Below are 22,685 nucleotides of genomic sequence, written 5' to 3'. Positions count from 1 at the left end.
CCACACACAGAGATATGATATGGATTGTTGTGACGCAAGATGATAGGTATGTTGGCCGTTGTAAAAAAGCAGCTCAGCAGCATAGTTGTTGAACTGCTCGACACTGACAGCTAATCAATCGTTGTCTTCAGCCTCTGACCTGTAAAAAATAAAATAAAAACAGCTGACAGAGCAACACAAAACTCTTCATCTGGATTCTGAGTTATATTATTTCACTATACCTTTAACACATTTACACTTTTTTTTTTTTTTTTTCTGTTTTACATAAAATGCTGAGTTTCAAAAACAAGAGGCTGAATTTGAAAGAGGCGTGAAAGTTCCCAGCTTTAGGAGTGGCCACCTGTTGCACTATGAACAGAGAGGGTGTGGCCATGCTGACTGCTCCTGAGTTTCACCTGAGAACTAAATAAGCAAGCTTCACCAGTACTGCCACACAGCCAGGCCTCACAGGATCTACGCTTACTTTGGATTATTACCTCACTTTAAGGTACGTTAAAGCAGCTTTATGTTTCTCTTCTTGATTTTTCCTGGAAGGGTGTACTTTAGACTAAAACATTTAGCCTCATCTTGTTATTTTTAAAGTGATATATACATTCATTGTAGACCTCACTTCAAAAAAGGGGGAAAACAAGAGCAGCAAATCCTCCATTTCCAAGGTACATGTTAGATTATAAATAAACAAATGTGGCAGAGAAGTGGACGCCAACCGTACTATGACAGCATTTTACCTTCATGAAATTGTATTAGAGATAAAAAAAACTAGCATTCAAAGATAGCAGACACTGAATTACAGTCTAATGTGTTGCCTTCATGTTGCTCTCAGGGTTATAATGAAGCCTGAATTCACAAAGAGGAGGCTAAAGATGGCTGTGTTGCTGCTTCTAACAATCCAGATGGAAACAGGTGAGTGCTCTTTTTTTTCAAAGTGCAGCCAAAGAAAAAAACAATATTTGACATGTCTTTAAACGCCCCCTCTTGGGCTGTCCTGTTTACAAGAAGGATTAAATGTTGTGATCAAAGAGAATGGAGGGTGTGTGATGAGGAACAGCAGGTGGTTTCTGTGTTGTAAAGTCTGATCAGTGATTCACACTGGCCGATCTGGCTTTGCTGAAGTTTCAACAACAATTCAGTGGGTGAATAGCATAGCAGACAGTCAATGAACCATGCGATTATAATGTGGGTGTCTGACAGGTACCCTACATAGCATTCATAGCTCTGTCCGTATCTGCTTCAGTTTGGGGACTAACTTCTGTGTATGTTTTTTTTAAAGAACATCTTGAGAGACTTCATTAGAAAAATACCTGATTATCCAAGCTGTCCATTTTGATACACAAACATGATGAAAACAGAATACAAACTAAATTGAATGCAGCACAGTTAAAGTAAAATAACATATGAAAACTCTTATCATTTTGAAAAAAACACATGCTGTCACAGAACCGAGCTGGAGGAAGGCCAGTGGCCTCAGCCAGCTCAAATGGCAACAATCCTTCCGCAGGTTCACCTATATAGAAACCTTGTTACGACTTTAAGTTCGCTTTCAAAGCTCTTAGTCCGTCTGACATGAGGTTCATGGCCTTCCCTTACTGCACTTTTGAAGTCCTGAACACTGAAAGAAATCAGCCACCTTCATGACCTTCACATGCTAAGGGGCGCTGGTAGCCTAGTGGTTAGTGTGCGCCCCTATGTACGGAGGCTATAGTCCATCGAGTGGGCAGCCTGGGTTTGAATCTGACCAGTGGCTCCTTTCCCGCATTTCATCCTCTTTAGAATAAAGGCATAAAACAAAAATACTGCTAAAAAAGACGCATCACATGTAACCATAACTGCAGTTTGTGAAATAATCTTGAAATAAAAATGGATAGATATTTTCATTTTACAATTCTAGACAGCATCAATTTGGAACCAATGTGTTTGGCTAGGACTTGCCAATATGTCAAGCTTTACATGTCAGAACATGTCCATCACTTAATGGTGGCACATGTGATGTTTCACAGAAAGTCATCTGGGTTCAGGTAATCTGAATGAAGGCTCTCTCTCTTTACCAATGACACTTCTGCGTTGGTGCTTTCACACTTGCCTAAAACTTGTGAAAACTCCCTGAAGTTTTTGGGGTGAGCTGCAGGCGTGAACACAAACAGATGAATCTTCACTCCGACTTTACGTTAACTTTTTTTCCTGCCAGCCCCCTTGTATGGAAATATTCAGGATAATATTCCATAGCGAGCGGAAGAGAGTGGTGTTGTTTATACGCTGCTTTGGTGGCCAAAGACTGTACTGCATGCAGCCAGTGTGATCTCTGTGAACGTAATGAAACTTCTTCATTACGTCTGCCAGTATGTGCATCTCCATTCTTTTGTTAATAGTCACAGTCTGCTCGTGTGGAAGGTGCAGAGATGGGTCAAACAAAACAGGACTTTCTAGGGAGTGGTGCAATTATGAGAGACCAAATTCAAAGATCCATGCTCTAAACGTAACAGAGAGATATCTCTTTCATAACCTGACTTTAATCCTGCTAGTAAAGATAACTTAACTGATCATTTTCTTTAAACCTAACAGAGTAGTTCTCGGGCTCAATTACAAAAAGTACAGTTATGTTTAGGAGAAGATCATGGATGGGGTCTTAAATAATACTGCAATGTTCACTCCTGGAAACAGCTGTCACCTTGGTGAAAGACGAAGACGAACTGCCTGGCAAAAAAGTTTTGCGGTGGTTCTGACTGACAGGAAAAGAGTTTGTGGTGTTTCAGGCTGGAAATCCAGTAACAACATTTAAAATACATCAGTCTGAAATTCATGCTGACTGACTCCGGGGGAAAAAGAGAGAACTTGTGTCTGTGTACAAGAATCAATAAATTATTATTTCATGACTATTGCACTGACTCATGTGAGACTGGGTGGGCTCAAAATCTGCCTCACACACAAATGATAGTCGTCCTCTTTGAGTGCAGCGTCTATGTGTTTTTTTTTTGTTTTTTTTTTGTGTATTTCCCATATTGATACACTTTGAGATTTATTTGCTCCTGTGTGAACATTTTGGTCTTCTATAGCACTTTGGTCAGCTGCAGCGGTTTTTGAAACATACTTTATGAATAAAATAAATGAAATGAAATATAAATGAAAAAAACCCTCCAGCCCTTTTAACCATAATGTGTCAGCACCTCATGAGAGCCGTGGTTTACCGCCTGATGTTGAAGTCCTGATTGAGTCTTCAAGTTTCAGTTCTAATCCCTATTTTCAAACTGAAAGTAACCTATTATTGGAACATGTAGTGTGGACCAAGGATGAAGTTGACCGGATTTGAATATTTGCAGCTCTTCATGCAAAGCTTACTTCCTCACTGGCACATTAGCTTAGCTGCCCCTCCACATGGAAAACACGTCCTCCTTGGATCACACTGTTTCTCGCCCAAGGGGGCTTTCACAGTGTAAACATTTGACTGACTAATTTGAGCTTTTTGTCAGACTGCATTCATCATGTCTGCGGTTCAAATGCTCTCGTGAATACCGCTGACATTCTTTGTTTTGTTGCAGTAGCATTGAAGTGCTATAGAAGATATAATGAGTGAAAAGAGAGTCTGTGTTCACTTATCTACATGGTCTATGAAGACATTTGGAGACAGATAAACATCTCAATGGGAAGATGTTGAAAAGAGATATTTCTCTGGGGATGTCTGGGAACAACAACATTAGCAAGATAAATACATTGTATTTGTAGAAATGCATTGCAATGTGATCATAATAAGCATTGAGTTCGTTCTTTAAACATGAAGCCATCAGCGTTAATTAAAATCTATGGCAATAAACAATGAGTCAGCGGGGTGTGTTACAACTCAGAGACAGCTTCTAACTGCCACTTGTCAAGTACATTTTTCATGTTTGCTCATGCATTCATTTTTCATCATCATTTTCGAACATCATTGTGACAGCTAATGAGCCTCGGGAGGTTTAAATTAAAACGTTACTCCATTTTTGCAAAAATAGGCCGAACATTTATACTTTTATTCCAGCAACCAAATGCTCGTCGGTTTGACTTAAGAGGCCAATTAGTCTCAGATCAGCCCCCCTTTTTCTCCTTTCTGAGATGTTTACGAGCACATGCAAGCTGTGGGCTTGGAAAATCAAAAAATATGGATGCATTGGAGGGGGAACCATAAAAAAACTGATTTGAAATGTTGTGTCCCTTCAGATGTTTCAAAGGCAATGCAGGTGACCTCATCAGGGCCACAGACCATCCAAAAGGCTCAGGGGGAGTCTGTCAACTTGGGTTGCACATACACCCCCGGCCCCCAAGACACAGGAGAGCTGGACATCGAGTGGTCCAACGTCAGCCCGGATATGACGCAGAAAGACCAGCTGGTGGGTGTTTGTATAAGACAGAAAGGGGAGTTGTTGTGAAACCTGTCTGTGAGGTCTGATGAGAGAATTTAGCTTCGAGAGGGGGGGAGGGGGAGGTGGCTACCTTCAGGTTCTGTATGTGAAAAAACCTGCTTTTAAAAAAACCCTGCTTTTAACATGGTTCCCCACTCACCAAAATGTTTGCATCTCAGATCTTATCCTTCACAGGAGGCCTGATGCACCAATACGGTGATCCAAGTATCTCCAGCAGGATGAAATTCACAGGGAAACCCCTGCTGGGCGATGCCTCCATCTCCATCTCTGCTCTGAAGATCAAAGATACAGCCACCTATCAGTGCAAAGTGAAGAAGGCACCGGGAGTGGATGTGAGAAAAGTCACCGTGGTGGTGATGGGTGAGGAGGAATTCCTTTTGACTGGTTTTACTTGTTTGCTTTCTCAGACGCCTCATTGTTCTTTTAAACGTTGTTCTCGCTCGCATGGCATGTTGAGGTTCTTTGAGACTGTAATCACACCTCTCTCAGCATAATCTTCTTTCTGTTTCATACCTTGATGCCAAAGCATTGAAACGTTCCTCTAAAAGCAGCTTTTGTGCCATGTGTTTATTCATTCCCTTTCACCAGTTCGCCCGTCAGTGCCAAAGTGTTGGGTTGATGGTGGCGAGGAGAGGGGCGGCACCGTCTCCCTCCGCTGTAAATCCTCTGCGGGGTCCACGCCTCTGAGCTACACGTGGAGGAGAGAGAGCGGAGGTGCTATTCCGGTCACAGCCACCCAAGGTGAGGAGAAGACTTGACAGTGAAAAGGGCTTTTATGTAATGCAATCATGCTGCTAAATTAGTATGGTGTGCTTGTGTTTAATGTTGTCTTCTTTCATTAAGACCCGCAGACTGGGGAGCTTTTGATGAGGAACCACTCAGACAGCAACATTGGAAGTTACGTGTGTGAGGCGCAAAACGCTGTCGGCAAAGCGCAATGTAAATACGCTCTGCGTGCATACAACCGTAAGTCTCTTTTGTTATCCGCATATTTACACTTTAGTCGTCAAAATGCATTCCCCCGAAAGGGAATTTTTGTAACGCACGGTTACAGTAGGCTATATTCTGCAGTCTGAGATGCAATGTCACATGTAGCGTAAGCCTCTTGTTAAAGCTGTGAAATTGTGTCTGTTGAGAGTAGAGTTGCATTTCTTTGATCTCATGTCGTCTCTTTCAGCCACCAACAAGGCGGGTGTCATCGCTGGGGCTGTTATAGGAGCATTGCTGCTGCTGCTCCTCCTCTTGCTTCTTATCTGGCTCCTGATCTGCTGCTGCCATAAACGGCGCTACCAGAAAGAGGTTGCAAATGAAATCAGGTATCACATCAGAGTATAAACGATTTATCCTTCAAAAATCTCAAATCTAAGGATGGTGTTGTTGAGACCTGTGTGACTTGTCTCCTCAGGGAGGACGCCCCGGCCCCAGACAGCAGACCCACCAGCAGAAACTCCAGTATGCGCTCAGTGTTAGGGTACCGCACCCACCCTGGGGTGATCTACAGCTCTGTGAAGAGCCACCTGCCCAGCAGGCAGTCAGGCCGCAGCGCCGTCTACGCGGGTGGTAACAACAACCCAGCATATCCTGTTACTGCAGGAGGGAAACCTGCCGACCTCAAATACGACCCTCGATATGGTTACCCAGTGTGACATCAAAACCAATTTATTTTTTATTGTTAAGAAAAGTATTTTAGGAATACCCTGTTTATTGCTTATATGACAGAATGTGCAATACAATAAATGTAAGTAAAGAAGTGCAGGTCTTCCACTACGGGGGACTTTTATTTAATCTGACCTCAGCCGTTGGACAAAGCACTGTCTGACTTTCATAATGCACTGTGGCACATCATTACTAGTGTAAACTAGAGAAAGACCACATAATACACGACTCAGATTATGCCCAAAGTGTTTGTAAAATGTATGTATATAAAATCATTTTTTGTTCTTGCCTTTTATCCTCTGTGGTGTACATGTAGCTCATTGAATTCATGGTTTTTATAAGTGTGTACAATAAAAATGGTTCCTCTTTTTTAAGATTTTTTGGGAGGATTTCTTTCTTTTTTTTCTTTTTTCACACTCATCCAGGGTCGGGTTGTAAGTGCAGCAGGACCGAGCAAGTAGACTTGTTTGGATTTCTTTCTTTGTTGGATACAAACAGGACAGGACAGGCAGGGAGAGAGAGAGAGAGAGATGGGGAAGACATGCAGCAAAGGCCCGGGTCTGAACTGAACATGAGCTGCAGTGATAATAGTACATGGCCAAGCAGGGGCGACCCCAATAAAAAATCGTTTTCAACTGACAAGAGAAGAGTAGAGTCTCAATCCCCTTTAGGGCACATTCAGAATTTCTTGCCTTGCTCCGTCTTTTTTAGTGGGATGATATGCAGGCTTTACAAAAAAAAAGTATATAGAATAACATCTGAAACAAAGTCCCAAAATATAACACGTTATTTTCCTCAAATTGAGTAAAGACAATGAGTTTTCTTTTACCATGAGTTGTCTTTGATAAGCAAGATTAGATCAATTGACCAATGACATAACACAGTCAAAAAATATATATATATATATATATATATATATACAGTCTGGAGTATTTTTAGAAATGTAAATGAATGCATCAAAAATGAAAATGCTGCAAAACTATACGTTAAAATTCTGATCTTTGGGCATAAACATGTTCAAACAATGTGTCTGTTTCCACAGCCTGCTGGCTGTCTTCTCGGCTGTAACTGGGTAAACACAAATTGAAGCTTTGCGCTGCTCATGAGTCAGAAAATTGGGAGACAGTAAAGTTGTTTTGCTTCAGATCCTCTGTGTGTATTTGCCTCCTGGAAAATGTTTCACTTGCAGAACAAAGTGTTTGGAAATTGCCTTTTTGTGTTGTGCTTTCCTTCCGTTTTTGAAAAAGCAGCCAACTAGTAAACTAGTTATTAGTCAGCCAGTAGCTGAGACGCTAAGTGGCACAGTCACAACTTTGCCCACAGCCCCACCTCTTGCCCGCTGTGGCCTCAGTCCATCCTCAAAAGGTGTTCGTTGAGTTGAAAGAGCTGCAGGACGTGGTGACAATTTGAAGGCCCTTGGTCATATATTCTGCCTAGGGCCACTTAAAGGGCCAGCGCTGCTCTTCACTCATCTGCTACACTGCTTGACCTTTGTAAAAAAAGAAAAAAATCTTTTTATTCAAAATGAAGAGGGGGAAAACATAAAAATAGTATTTCTATTTGAGGGTATCAATACTTAGATGAACTTTTCTTATTAAATGAACAAGCAGCACACAGAAACATGTTTACAATTTGCCTCTGCAGTGTTTATATTTCTTGTCTTCCTCATAAAACAAAATGAAATCTGTCAACTGCTGTGTATGTATATTTATCTTGCTGTTGCACATCCATCACAGGGACACATTCTTGATGTAAGAAAGCCTTTCCATGTAAGTACACGAGTCTGTCCTTTGATCCAAGCATGAACATGGGGAATAGGAACATTAATTAATAACAAATTATTTTTTGGCAACTTCTCTAGGAAACCACATAATCTCTTCTTTTAATAATAAGTTTCTTAGAGCGCAGAGCTTCTAACAGGGTTGGTAATTATTTTTAAGAATGCACTGCGGAGTTCTTTCACATTGAGTTCAAAAAGCTTCAGCGTGTAACAAAAAAAAATCTGGGGTTCTTTTGTGCCATTGTGCAAAAAAGGCAGTTCTGTCCTAGAAATTCACCCCTTGATTGTTTTGGAGTGTTTGGTATAAAATTGATTATTTATCACAGTAATAAAAAAGTAACTTAGTTTAAGTGCTATTCATGAAGAAAACATGGGCGAGCCACAATAACAGCTAATTTAATAAGGATTCAGTTCTCTGTATAATTGGATAATTATGATGGTTAAAAAAATCATAATAGAAACATATGAAAAAAATAATTCAAGTCATCATCTGGTTGTAAAAGCCTGTGTACAAAGTTAGTGTCCTCCACATCCCGAATATAGTGATAAGCTGCTGCCTTAACAAAGCTCCTGAAGGTGATTCAGAGGTGATTTGCTCTTCTTATCAGTAAATAGGTGTGTGTCTTTATGTAAGTGTGTGTGTGTGTGGTCTGAGGTTTGTAAATATGTGGCCGGGCAGCAGGAATAACCATTTGCATGCAGAGTTTGGTCGAGAGTGGTCCGAGCTGCCACGCTGCACCGACTGCCATACAGTAAAGTCCAATTATATCATCACATAATGAGCACATATCCTGTCTGAGTCCATGCAAATACACAATCACCACAACCTGTGGTCATTACTGATGCAAATCAAACCTATAACGCTGCTATATAAATCCCAGTCCAGGAACTAATCTCAGGACTTCACCTTGGTGTGCGATCACACAGACAACTTGAGGCGAGGATTAATGCCCGGATAAACAGAACAAAACAAAACAAAGGATTTGAACAACTGCAGCCAAAGGTGTCGAGCCAGACACATTTTGACGACGTGAAAGATCCGAGGCAACACGTTTTTTTTTGACGAGGCAAAGATAAAAAGCCTCTTCCAACCCATGGGAGCTTCCTTTGAGGTAAAAATGGAGAATGTGTCTTCCTGTATTTGCTCTAACCTTCTTATCCCAGCTTTCCTTTTTTGCACAAGCCAACCTCAGTCGTGGATTTCACATTTATCTAACAATGTTACAAGATTTGAAACGAGCACATATTGACCTGTTTTGATGTACCTAAAAAAAAGAAGCTAATTATGTGAATCTTTCCTGCCCCCAGGACCTGCTGACAAAGAGTGACTAAATCCATTCTGAGTCAGAAAAAAAGAATCATCTGTTTGGGAGCGTGTTTGAATAATTCTTTTGCCTTTTTGTCATCTCTTTGAACGCAGCAAAAACAAAACACTCCAGAACCCACACACTGACTTCAAAGACAGACATTTTAACTTATTCCCAGAAAGTTTACCACTGCATATGTCTTTCGGGTTTAGTTTAAATCATGTATGGTGGAATTAAGGTTGCCCTCTGGGCGCTGACAGGTCTGCTGTCCATCACCACCATCTTCTTCAACGTCTACATCCTGCTGATGAGTCTGTGGAACTACAAGCAGAACAAGAAGTGGACTCCGAGTGAAACCATCATCCTGGCGCTTTCAATCGCCAACATGGCTCACCAGCTGATCTGCTACTTCTGGATGACCATGGCTGAGGTGGACAGTAGCTGCCACATCATGCAGATGCCCTACACCATGATGCTGCTGCTAGTCTACAGCCTCAAGTACACCATTATGTGGGACAGTAGCTTCCTCACCTTTTACTACAGCACCAAGCTGGTGAACACACCCAACCACTGCTACACAAACATCCAGGGGGTTATCCTCAAACATGTAGCCTTGGTTGTGTTTCTCATCCCTCTTTGTGGCCTTGGTACATGTCTGCCCATGATGGTGGTGTTTCACCCTGACAACCAGACCACAGTCAACCAGGACTGTGGGGTGTTAATGCCCGACACCTTACCCGGTAAGGTCTACGAGGTCCTCTACCTGCTCTTTGCCGATGTTCTACCAGGGCTACTCATGATCAAGAGCTGCATCTCCATCTCCGTCCACTTGGGCATCCACCTGCGCCACATGAAAGCCAGCACCAACGGAGCCCACGCGCCCAAGCTGGGCGCTCAGATGAGGGTGATCCGCATGGCTTTGTCCCTGGTGGCTGTCTTCATCCTCTTCCTCATAATTGACCTCTACGTCAACTACCAGATCTCTGTGAACCACGATAACATCCTCATACTCACGTTCTTCTTCACGTCCATCTACACTACCACCACTGCCATGGTGCTGATCTACGGCAAGAAGCCTTTTTGGAAAACCCTCATACATGAATTCAACGTCAGCATGGATGAATATCCGTGTTTGTCGTGTCTGAAGGTGCCTGAACGGAAGGCCAAAGCCAGCACAACTGCAAAGATTAAAAACTGAGAGGCAATCCGCTTCACGCTGGAGTTCTTTGAGCTGAAATCAATTTGTCATTGTCTGGACTTATTAAAAACTCTGCAGAAACGTATTCTTTTATCTTTTGTGTGAGCAATTTCTGTAATGACCGCTGTCCTGCTGTATCACCATAAAACTTCTTACATCAATGCAGTAGATTTAAAAAAGGGCTTCAGGAGCTGTTTAAGTGATGCACAGATAACAACGGTCAGGTAACCTGCTTTCCATCCAAATCACTCACTGATCCAACAATTATTAATATTTCAGTAGAACAAATAATAGTCAAGCCTGTAAAATAGATCCCCAAGCATGGCTGCCTGGACATGATGCAACTCTGCACCCATCTAAAAATGCTAAAAAATACATGTGACTGTCGTGAGAGTACAGAGCATATTAATAAAACAAGAAAGTACTCACAACCTGAATCCCTCTTTTTGGTTTGCATCACAGAGGTTTTATGAGATTTTTCTCGGGCAGGTTGCAGAGATTTTAAGCTGCACAGAGGGACAAAAGCAGCCGAAAAACTGGAAGGATGCCAGTCAAAACTCCTGCACTAGTTTGAGGAGAAAGAACATATACTTGAAGGGGAAAGGCGTTTATAATCTCAATTTTGCTCGTGTGGAAGTGTCCTCAACAGAGGCGTGCAGGGCTGTGCTCGACATCTCCCAGGTGTTATTGTGTGTAGCTGCAGCTTTGTGCGTGTGGCTGTGGGTGAAGCTGGGCGTTCCTGACAGAGTGCACTCAGGCCGAGCAAACCTTCCCTGAGTAAATAGAGGTTTACAGAAGTGCAGCAGACCTCTTTGCAATGCTCCATCAGTTCACACCCTCTGGCACCACCTAGTGAGGTTCAAAGTAGAGATACAATAGAGCGGCTAATCCCTCTCCACACACTGCCCTGCTCCCTCCGGCTGTTAAATGGACAAAGTAGGGAAGGGCAGCACTTCCTTTGATGCAGGGGAATTAAGTCGTACAGAGGCCTCAGTTTCCATCGTGACTGTACACTTCGCACTTCGATTGAGGGATCAGGTCGTGACATGACAGCTGAATATTATAAAATAGTGGCCAGTGACGTTACAAATCCTCACCCTATGGAATTATATCCTTGATCTTTATCCTTTTAGGAAATGACAGCATGGATGTCCTAAACTTGTGAAAAATGTGAACTGCAAGGTCCTGCAATCAACTAACCAAAATGTTGAAGGAATATTGCTCCCCTATAAGTTACACATTATCACAATTTACTTTTTGGTTTATATAACATTTTAATCTACACTATTGTGTTCATGATAGAGCCACGTTTCATCGCTGTAGCTCGTTGAGGTGGAGCTAATTAACTGTCACTACTGTGTAAACAGTTGGGTAGGTTAGTCCACTGGCTACAAACATGGGGCTCTGACCCCTCTGGAGAGTCACTAGACACATCTTAGGGGTCATGAAATTCCTAATGTGGTAAAAAAAGAGAGAAGAAGTCACATAATAAATAATTGTACCGTACACAAACTTGTGAAATTTTCTTTACTTTTGTCATTTCTCAATTTTTTTTAAAGATTTATTTTTGGGCTTTTGCCTTTATTTAATAGGACAGTGGATGGAGCAGGAAATCAGAAGAAAGAGGGGAATAACATGCGGGAAAAGTGCCATAGGTCTAACTTATTTTTTAATTGACTTTATTTATCAGGGGACAGTTTGCAATGACACTGAAATACAAAGAAATATGAAAATATGGTTACACAAGATATAGCGAGATGCTAATTTCCATCTGAACGCAGGCTGGTCACTTTGAGGACTACAGAATCTATAAACAGAGGCGCTGCTTGTGAACAGGCAAGGCCTGCAACTGCTTGAGGTCCCAGACCATTAGGGGGCCCCTGAGGGCTCACAAACTTTAAACCACAACAGTGACCCAAGATGTGCAAATTTGGCAATGACATTAGGGATACCTCCCTAAGGGGGCCCCATTTGACAGCACTCACCCTCGTTGCCCTGCTAAGCATGGCGTGCATTGTTGCAGTGAAAACCAAAGGTTGTTAATGAAAGTCAGCAAAGGCAAATGAAGAGGAATTATCAGTCTACAGGAGAGAAAACAAAAACAGGAAAAAAAGAGGAAGAGGAGTAAGCGTGGGGACACTGGCAGACATGATGTGATAAATGCAGGTTGTAGGGCCCCTAATTATTTCTTGCCTGGGGCCCCAACAGACTCCTAAATCATCAATGTCTGTAAATGGGGCGTAACCTAACAGCTAGGCAGTCAGTGTCCTGGCATTTTACTTTAAAAAAGACAACAACCAAAAATCATAAAATGTTACATCTTTTAGCCGTTAACAGTTATTCAAATCAGCCGTCTGTAGAAATCTCTTTGGTGGTCCGACTTCAATGCTGAGACACGTAAACAACTAGACACCGCTTTTTAGCCAGATCTCCACCAATGCATGTTTGGAACCACTTACTGTCTGTATGACAGTTGCTAATTATTGTGAAGTAAGATGTTTATTTGGTTCTTAATTTCTTATCACTATAGTGTTAAAAACTCATGAAAAAAATACACCAAAACTGCACAGAAGAACTTGACTTAAGGAACTATACAAGTTCAAGAACTTTAAAATGATATGTAAGCTACCATCTGTGTATGTTTGAGGTCGAAAATCCTCCCATCTGCTCCTATTGCTGGTTGTCTCAAGGTGATGGAAATTCTGCCTGTGTGTGTTACAGCCTCAGACTTTGTAAGAAGTCAGATTCAGACACAGATGTGTCATCGGCCTATTGTCAGCGGAGTCGATGCCAGCTGAGGGAAAACCAGACTGTTGTGATTGATGTCCTCATGTTCTATACATCATGAGGCTGTAAACATGTCTGCTGTATAGAGAGTGGTTCCATGGAGATGTTCCTCCCAGAGAATCTGCTGAACCAGGCTGCTGCATCGTTGTCCCCTTTGCATGGCTGAACATGCTTCAAATAGTTATTGCTCCGGAGACTTTGCAGGCAGAGTGATATCCCCTGCTTCACTATCTGACAGGAAGGAACAGGCCATTAACAATCCAGATTAGCAAGACTAGCACCCATCATCACGCAACTCCCATAAACAACTCATAAACTCCTCCCTGCAGACGGACCCCCACCCAGAGATTAGCTGGAGCATCAGAGGCATCTTCTTCCTATACACCTTCTCCAATTGTGTTTGAAATGCATAAATCACCAGCTCAATGCCAGTTTGTGGGATGTTTTGAGCTTGGGTGGGTAATTTTTCTGGCTATCAGCAGCATCCAAATGTCAGCGAGTTCTCTCCAGTGAGGGCACGGAGAATAATCTGTATTCACTACGCTGACAGGATCATAGTTAAGAGATGAAGATGCCTTTCTAAAGGAATCAATGTCACCACAAAATGAGAGTCGGCTCTTTCATAAAGTTTTTATTTGTGTTCAGTCAACAACAGCTTGTTCATAAAAAAAGATCATTATATATCTCTTGAGGCAATGTTTGTAGAAGATTTCTTTGATGCTTGTTAGGAAAAGTTTACTATAAAAAATGAATCCCTTTAAAACAATTTACACAGACGCCTTAATCAGCATCTCATTTTGATCCTATTCAAACAGCTTACATATATAGATTCAGCACTCTGAAGGCACTTATACTGTATTGCTTTTTCTAATAAAAAAAGGTAAGCAAGTGGAAATTAGATTTTTCTGCATAAAAGTAAACAATCTCTGTACACAACTGGTGTGCAAAACAGTGGAAATATTCATTGAATGAAAATAATTTAAATTCCATTGATTAACTGGTAAAAAAAAAAGAGACCTAGATCTACCAACACCTGAAATATAAGAATTTAAGTCAACTTCAAAAGCATTCATGCTTGTACCGTACAGCGCTCAGGCTTCTTTAAAGGAACAGTCTGAAACTTTAGGTTTCCTTAATTTCATGGTTATAGTTGAAGGGGAGATAAACACATCTCTCATGTCTGTGGATAATGAAGCTGCAGCTAGAAACCTGTTGGCTTATCTTTGTATAAGACAACAGGGGGAAACAGCTAGCAAGGCAACCAAATTAAACGGCCATTATGTCTAAAGCTCATTATAAACACATTACAACACATTTTTAATTTTAAATCACCTTAAAAAAAAGACTAGTTGTGGCCTTTTTGGTCATGAGCATTCATTTGTTATCTTTAGTGGTTGCCTGACAACTGCACAAACCCCCACAAGCTGTAATTATTACACATATTTTGACCATTTGAATGACAAAAGATAAAAATGGTTAATTAGTGCACCTCAGTGCTGGGAGGCAGACGTTGTTTCCTTTGACACAGCTGGGCTACATGTTTGTTGACCATGCAGACATGAGAGCTGTTTCAACCATCTCACGTAAACTTCTGCAGAACGGCATACTTCTCAAAATGTTGAACTGTTCCTTTAAGAAATAACGTGCTTAACTGCAGACCTTTATCAATACAATGGAGTTTGGAAGCATCATTGACAGTACTAAGCTCATTATAAAGTTATATAAAAAATGCATTATGTGCTACACATTCATCAATGCCATCCAGTGTCTCTTAAAATCTGTTGAGTTAAAAATTGGTTTGATCATTGTACAACTGAACACCATCATCAGACACACACAAAACTAACAGTTACATTCTGTACATTGTATTCCCTGCTCTATATCAAGTTTGTCACGTATCTAATGCAGCTTTTTTTTTCCTGTATGGAAAGGTCGGTTTGGAATGCCGGTAAACAGCTAATGGGAAACAAGTCATCCAGTGTCACTCCGTCAAATCAAAGCTAAAAATAACATTGCAGCATTGGTCATTCTTTTTCCCTGCGAGTGATAAAGTCAGTACAAAAAAAAAAGACGCACATAATCACTGTTTCATTATATCTGAATAAAGGCACACTAAATTCAAGGCTGCAGCGACCTTGTGTGTACTGACTCATCTATCATTTCTGCACAGTAGTACCCTCTAACAACAGAAACATCACATGCACTCTTACTTGCGGCTTCAATACAAGACAAATTATTGATAACACAGGACTGCTTGAAATGATTAGTGACTTTTTTAAAAAATGGAACATGTTGCACACATCCCACGCAGATGGCCCTGCATCCGTACTCACAGTAGTGCCACAAGAATGAGTTCAACCTTAAGGCCCGCATGAAGGGTGCAGCCTTAGTGGGGCGGGTGCTCGTATGAGGGGAACATTGACTTTCGGGTTTTTGGAGGCGGTGGCGGAGGCTTGCTCTCAATTTTCATCGGTAAAGGAGGAGTGAACTGTGGGGAAACAGAGAAGAAAGTGCGGGGCTTCAAATGAAATAAAAAACAGAATATTTTAACGTTTACGCGCCATTAAATATGCATTAGTGAGCCGATGCTTATTTTCTTAGAGCAGATATTACCTCTGAAGAGAAGCCTGGGCTGTCAGTCTCATGAGGGTGCTTCTTCGGAGGCATGGGTGGGGGGGTCCCTGGGGTGTCAATGGTATTGACATCATTGTCACTGAGAAGTGATGAATAACCTACCACAGGGGAAAGAAAATCAGAGCTCTTCAGCCTGCAGGCCTCTGTGAATAAGCGTGTGAGTGTGTGTGTCATCTGATTAGGTGAATAAACTGAATGTGCTTTTCACAGAGCTAGCAGGCATGATATTCACCTTTGTCTGCGAGCAAGGTACATTTTAAAGAGAAATATTAAACAATGACATGCAGCGCGGCGGCTTTCATCAAAGAAGAAGATTTCTGCTACGTACTGGAGCTGCGTGGTGTGCGTGGTGTGTGTGGAGAGGCAGGTAGCGGGCTCAGAGGATTAGACAGGCTGAGATGGGAGGAAACACCCTGGAACAAGGAGAGGGTGAGCCGCCGGTCTCCTAGTTGTAAACTCTTGGGCCTCTGCTGCTTCTCTGGGGGAGTCTGGAATGAAAATCAGGACATGGAAAACATCAGCCTCCATGTAGAACAGTCCAGAATAATGGAGCAACTTCAGATTCACAGCTGAATAAAGGGAACTTCATTTAAAGGATGATACGGCCTATAAACAGACCACCTGGGTCAAAGAATCTCGGACGTGGAAATAAAAACAACATATCATATATATAAAAAATAAACCTGATCGTACCACATCGACATCTGACTGCCTCTCCAGCAGGACCTGGGATTTGCTCACACTCCATTCCTTCCTGTTCTTTCGAGCAATCCTGTTGTCTTCCTCCGAACGGGACAGGACGGAGGCCCTGCGATCACTGGGACAGGACAACAAGGAACTGCTTGTGAATAACCAAGGAGAGAGAAAAGGACTGAGAGAGATGTAAAATCTCAAACACAAATGTTACTTTTCTGTTCAAACAAAGATAACATCAGTGTTTGACTAGCACGGCTTTGTTTTACAGTAACACAATGTCACACACAACCAGCCAGGGAAAAGGTAGAGGAAGGAAGCAGGGAAAGAAGGAAGCGGGGACTGACTCGTGGGAGGAAATGCAGGAGGGTCCGTCTGAAGACGCAGAGCCGCTGGAGAGGCCTGAGGAGGCATTTGAGAGGGTTGAGACGGTGGACATGCGACGCAGGGTGGAGGACAGGATGTAGGGCATCACGACGGAGCCCACGCGACTCTTCTTCTTCTCAGTGAGAGAGCAGGGCTGGGACACACAAATGGGATTAAGCATCATCGGGGAATCTTGGCAGGAGAGGAGCACAATGACAAGCAAAATCTCTCCGGGTTGCAATGCACTGACTAAAGGAAGATTTATGGTCCTGCGCTGATAAAATGTATACTGCGTTGAATGAGAAGTGTTTGATAGGAAGGCAAGAGGGCCAATAGCTTAAGTTGGCACCCTCGTACATTAAATCGAGTTTAGGGTTGGCAACGCACCAAGGTTATGACGCCATAATGCTTCTCCACTTTCTCCCGCAGGTCTTGGAAACAGGTGACCATACGGTTGTGTAAGGGCTTCAGCTGCTCCGTCGTCTTCTCCCCGTGGATGCGAATCCCATCTGCCAAGAGAGGGATCTAGAGGGGAAGAGGACACTTAAGAGTAACAAAACGTTTTCTCCTTTAAGGCCAGAGTCAATGACAGTGATGGTGGAAGGATGTACCTGCAGGGCGATGAGCTGTTTAAGGACTTCTATGCGCTCATGGTCCTCTGGGTGCTCTTGGATGTAGGTGTCTGTAAAGAATGCCTTCAAAAGAAGAAAACAGAGCGGCTTTTTAAAGACACAGGCTTAAAATATATAGCTGCGGGCAACAATGAACAGGTGTCCACGGCATGACAAAGAGGCCACAGAGGCTCCCTTATGAATTCAACTTTGTAGCTTCTAACAGGCTCAAGGACAGCAGGACCTTAAAAAGGACTTCTAAATTCATTGTATCATTACTATTTATCTGTTTCTAGTTCAGTTTGGCAGTGTTATTCTTCTCCAAATCACTTGCTTTATAGTCGACTGAGTACAACTTGAACCTGGTTGGGAAAGAGCATAAATCTAACAATACAGTGCAGTCTGTTAACAGGACATTAACATATTTCTGTGCGGCTTTTCTGATCTTGCATATTGGATTTGAAGGCTAGATTTGAGCACTTAATGACATCTGTACAAACATTATGGCTTTTTATATAGAAATGATGGCCTGTTGGGTCAGAGCCAACTTTCGACAAATTTGTGCCCTGGGCCTGATTTCATTTTTGGAGCCCCTCTCTTCCCCACTACCAGTACTGCTTCATGACCTGAGAGATAATTTACAGCATGACCCTGAGTAACGACCAAACTGCAGTATTTCAGGTCATATTTATTGATTGCATGTCTTTTTGCAACACAGTAAGAGAGTAAGCGAGAGAACTCATTTATTGATTTGATATTTCAATATACATCAAACTTATTATGGGGTAGGATTTAAGGTCACTATGGCTTTCAGGGAGGGGGGAGGGGGGTATTTGCATTCCTGCACTCCTCCAGCAGGATGTCTGGAGAGTTCTAGGGCAATGCATGTGTGAAAATCACAGACTGTAAATATTAATGGACGAAGCCTGAGTGACGTCAGCCATCTGTTACGGCAGCAGGCTCATCGGCAGCCGCCACCATGCTGGAAATCCTCTCTAGCCTAACAACATTCTGAGAGCAGAGGCGGGTTTCAAGCCTCTTGACAAACCGTTACATCGCGGATCGTGCCCACCTGTCAATCATGTCAGCTACGTGCCTAACTATGGATAACACGTATCGTTTTCAAAATCAAAACGGAGACGTTTAAAAAAATAAATAATTCACCCCTCTTACATTGTGTGCCAGTGATTGATAATAACTAATCAGAGCTATTTCGTTTTTTGTACCGTTTTTTGAGCCAGCCTCAAGCGGACACTTAACGAACTGCAGGATTCTGCACTTCCGCATTGGCTTCATTTTTCAAGACCGGAGGTTGCCGTTTGGTGAAAATGTGAAATGCCATTTAGCATATGTTAGCACATTTCCATGCTGAACACATCTTAACATCTGCATATTGTAGTTTGAAGAGGTTAGCATGAGACTTAGTAAGTACCATGTCCCCAGATCTGTGTGTAGCTAAGTCTTTTAAGGAACTATTTGATTCTTTATGTCTCTGCATGTCTGTAAAATATTGTCTCTGAAGTAGTTTGTTACTCATTTTGACCCCAAAGAGCGGAGTCGATTAGAATCAGTGTCCAGAAACATGCTCAGAAAAAACAACACAAAATATCAAACCTTCTCGTAGTTGGAGAAGCCGCCCATGACAGCAGGGTCAACGATGCCGCTAAGCATCATGGACAGTGGGTTGATGGACAGGGAGCTGTCATTGGCTTGCTGCTGCACAAGGTTACTCAGCTTTTCATTGGCCATCTCCATCGTCTCGACAGCGTTCTCCAAAGGACTGATCTCTTTCTGTCCACCAGGAGGATTCAAAGAAGAATAACATGAATGTGAGGAACTCATGACGCTAGACAAGCTTTAAAAAAAAACAACAACAACATTACAGTTTGTGCATCAAGGTTGCTTCTTACCACAGAAACAGATTTGACTTCAAACCATTTCAGAATCCCGGGAAAGTGATACGCTGTGATGTATGTTGTTCTCTCGATCCACATGGTCTGTAAGGCAGAATACAAATCAATAACTTATTAAATAGTTACACTTCCATAAGACTTGGGGGAGGTTCAGCCCAGACCACTGATTATCTTCAAAATGGAAGAACTTGATACAGACTAGAAGGCCGAGTCCCATTTATTTCACAGAAATTATCTTAGTCTCACAGAAATCTGTATCCTCTGCAAGAGCTCTAATGTTTCCTATATCCTGACTACCAACAACACGGCTCTGATGAGTGTTCAATATGCTGAGTGGAAAAAAAAACAATATCACAACTTTAAAGATGTTGTAACTTCAAGACAGTGTAGGGAATTTCAATTTGGCATACTGATGCAACTCTGACATGTTTACAAAAATGTAGGACCGTTTGATCTTTTTTTGTGTGACAGAAATTGTGAAATCTATCTGGTTTTATTTTTTTCAAGAACTGTAAAACTAATGAACCTAACTCTCCCTTTTCTCCTGAATTGACTCCAGACTTTCTGAACTTTAACTTGAGACGTTTTTTGACGAGTATACTAGACCGATTTTTGATGAACAATTTAGCCCCCGATGCAGCAGCATGTTGTGATGTGGAGGATTCTGTAAACAGCTGCTGTTCATTCTCGCTGAGTAGGTCTCCAATCTTCATCGAAAATCATTACAAAATGTTGATTTAATGGTGGATGCAGCAGGAGTACAGGACGTAGTGGTGCTCTTAAATAAGACTCAGTTAAAATCATTAACTTATAAAAACATTGAAACTTGTGTTTACTCTGTTTAATCAGATATGTAGATGTAGTACACCTTTCAGTGTAATCACTTTCTTTTGTCTGTTTACTACAGTAGCTGTAACGTGTTAATCATACATCCTGCAAAGACTTACAGCCAGTCAGAGTGAGATGTGCAAATATCGGCTGAAATTTGCACATCACTTGACTATTCATATTTATCATGTAAATATTAATCTTTTCTTATTATGTTTATTGTTGATATTTAATGTTGTACCTGTTCATAAGAGAGCACAGTTCACTGAAGTTAAATTCCTTGTGTGTGTAAGCATACCTGGCCAATAAATCTGATTCTGATTCTATAAGCATTAGCTAATTCCATCTCCAATATGTGCCGATATTACAAGATTTATTCACAAGTCATATAGCATTTTATTCGAGTTTCATTGTATTACACTAGCAGTTCTCTTTCACCAGCAGAGTGTGATATATGGATTACAACCAGCATTAACACAGAATGTCAAGCGGTGATGCACATTCATGTACTTTCCAGTTGAGTGAGCATCTTGTCTTCATTATTGATCTTTTTCCAAAATTGCTAATAACTGCATTTTAAAGATCAACACCATAAATGTGTGTGAGTCTCTATAAACTTATCCATTTCTAAAGATAGAAGACAGATCTAAGAAACATATCACCCTACATATAGGTATCTGATTTATATAAATCAAAGACGTCTGATCATCCTACCAACCATCGCCGACCTCATTCATTACACGATGCTGTATTCAGTCAATTTAGTTCACCTACAGCTGGACCTTTTACGTTTATGCATCAATGGATGTTCATATCAGTTATGACAACAGGAACGCGAGGAACACAAAGGAGAAATCCTTCCTGCATTCATCCCATCTCTCCATATCCCATTTTTCTTAACAACGAGTAAGGTCTTTTACCTTCTCCTTTGTAAAGCGCCTCGAGATAACACTTGTTATGAATTGGCGATACACAAATAATGACAGATTGATCCTTTCAAAATGAGCAGCATGACAAGATGATACAACTGCTGACAGTACGGAGCCACTGCACAAATCCAATACAACATAAATGCCACCAAGCTCAGCTCCTCATTGGTGGTCTTGAATTTAATAAAAACTGCACTCCATAAGGTCTACTTACTAAACAGTGAATCACAGTTTTCTCCCTGCCCAAACCAGGCTGGCAGCACCATTGTTTGACAGCTTCCCCCACTCATTATGTCAAAAACATGCATCTTAAAAAAAACCTTGGGTCTGAACCATGAGAGGGAGAGAGAGCTCATACAGTCAAGCTGAACTACGGAGCGTGCCATTGTGCACAGAAAAGGTAGCGGAATAAGAAACAAAGACTTCAATTGATCATCTGTTCTAAGGTAACTCAGTTTACCAGCGAGCTGTGTGAACATTGTGGACTGCGCTCCCTGCTAACAGAATAATACAGTCCAAACAGCTGCAACAGGCGCTGGGTGTTCTAATATGTCTGCACGTCAGCTCGTCAACATCACTGCTCTGTTTATGATGAACTATTAAAGGCAGGGTTGGTCATTTACAAAAACTAGCATGGTTTTGAAAGTAGCATTCCCTCAGTGCTCCATCTACATAATCCCCCTCCCCTCTGTGCTCCCTCAAAAGCCACGCCCCCTCACTTACATGGACAAGCGCCAATGATCCAGAAGCTTTGAGTGTGGGCTGACGTGCATGCATGTGGTGGAGAACGAGCAGGGAGTCAGGGAGGCGTGATTGGTTCATCAGATTGGTACCTTGTGGCAGATATTGGTTAAAGTTTTTACAGGCTTACAACTGCTACGGATGACGGGTTTCTTCGTTTCTATTTCAGAGCTCATGAGTTATTAATGTTTGTCAGGACATAAAGGCAATTTTAACCAAAATCTTAAAAAGTTTATCTGGAGAAAATGACCAACCGTGCCTTTAACTGATGATAGGACATGACTGTGGGAACATTCAGTGTGAGCTTTGTTGTCTGTTTAAAAACTGGTATGACTTGCTGTTTATACTCTTAAGTATTAATAATCCCGAACATTAATAAAAGATGAATTTGTGCAGCACAGAGTATGACGTCTTCTCGTGGAATGACTTCTCCCTGTACCCCCAACTCAAACTTATTTGGAGCGATGCAGTGTGTTCAATTTCACAATTTGAATTGCTGGATGAGAAAAGGATGTTCTTTAAATGAGCACAAATAGCTTTATGTTTTCTTTTAGATAAGAACACGAAGATTTTTGTTTTGACAAGTAAATATTTGAAACCATTTTGAGATCTTCCCTCCCTTGGCAGAAACACTTTTTATATTAAACACGGTGAAAGCCAAAGTCATTGTGTAAAACCACCTCTGTGACCCCTTTCTGTCTTGTTAGCTCAACATAATCATATTGTGCTTCAGAAGGCCAAGGATGTGTGTTCAAGACTTTAATGAGGTAAACTTAACATCTTAAACCTACATAGACAAAACTCTGGATGAAGACTGCCATTTAACTGGAGGTTTCATGTTTAATCTGCAG

General features: G+C 41.7%; 3 protein-coding genes across 4 annotated transcripts in view; 2 read left to right on the top strand and 1 right to left on the bottom strand.

Annotated features, from left to right (window-relative positions):
* Positions 1–6,423, top strand: part of vsig8b (V-set and immunoglobulin domain containing 8b) — a 7,184-nt gene extending 761 nt beyond the window's left edge. The window contains exons 1-8 of the mRNA XM_020631105.3: positions 1–487; positions 824–903; positions 4,189–4,358; positions 4,550–4,751; positions 4,980–5,132; positions 5,235–5,357; positions 5,569–5,707; positions 5,797–6,423. The exon at positions 1–487 is cut by the window's left edge and continues 761 nt beyond it. Of these exons, the coding sequence (XP_020486761.1) occupies positions 831–903; positions 4,189–4,358; positions 4,550–4,751; positions 4,980–5,132; positions 5,235–5,357; positions 5,569–5,707; positions 5,797–6,037 (1,101 nt within the window). The 5' untranslated portion in view covers positions 1–487; positions 824–830 and the 3' untranslated portion in view covers positions 6,038–6,423. The remainder of the gene's footprint in view (positions 488–823; positions 904–4,188; positions 4,359–4,549; positions 4,752–4,979; positions 5,133–5,234; positions 5,358–5,568; positions 5,708–5,796) is intronic.
* A 128-nt stretch (positions 6,424–6,551) lies between these two features.
* tas2r202 (taste receptor, type 2, member 202) lies at positions 6,552–11,830 on the top strand. Its single transcript, XM_065963627.1, has one exon. The coding sequence runs from the start codon at positions 9,355–9,357 to the stop codon at positions 10,330–10,332; it is 978 nt and encodes a 325-aa protein (XP_065819699.1). The 5' UTR covers positions 6,552–9,354; the 3' UTR covers positions 10,333–11,830.
* A 1,905-nt stretch (positions 11,831–13,735) lies between these two features.
* dock5 (dedicator of cytokinesis 5) overlaps positions 13,736–22,685 on the bottom strand; it is a 42,235-nt gene continuing 33,285 nt past the window's right edge. Inside the window, exons 43-51 of one of the 2 annotated variants that reach the window (XM_020631073.3) lie at positions 19,334–19,420; positions 19,038–19,214; positions 17,424–17,507; positions 17,200–17,337; positions 16,794–16,966; positions 16,447–16,591; positions 16,082–16,241; positions 15,733–15,851; positions 13,736–15,607 (exon numbers count right to left, since the gene is read on the bottom strand). In XM_020631073.3, the coding sequence (XP_020486729.1) occupies positions 15,506–15,607; positions 15,733–15,851; positions 16,082–16,241; positions 16,447–16,591; positions 16,794–16,966; positions 17,200–17,337; positions 17,424–17,507; positions 19,038–19,214; positions 19,334–19,420 (1,185 nt within the window). In that variant the 3' untranslated portion in view covers positions 13,736–15,505. The remainder of the gene's footprint in view (positions 15,608–15,732; positions 15,852–16,081; positions 16,242–16,446; positions 16,592–16,793; positions 16,967–17,199; positions 17,338–17,423; positions 17,508–19,037; positions 19,215–19,333; positions 19,421–22,685) is intronic. The other variant, XM_020631074.3, reaches the window with a different exon arrangement.

Source organism: Labrus bergylta, chromosome 2, assembly GCF_963930695.1.
Source record: "Labrus bergylta chromosome 2, fLabBer1.1, whole genome shotgun sequence".
NCBI lineage: Eukaryota > Metazoa > Chordata > Actinopteri > Labriformes > Labridae > Labrus > Labrus bergylta.
The sequence above is the reverse complement of the archived record's forward strand: the minus strand, read 5'-3'. Positions and strand labels throughout refer to the sequence as shown.

Coding starts and splice junctions, on each gene's coding strand:
- tas2r202 (XM_065963627.1), top strand. CDS start 9,355: ATGTATGGTGGAATTAAGGTTGCCCTCTGGGCGCTGACAGGTCTGCTG.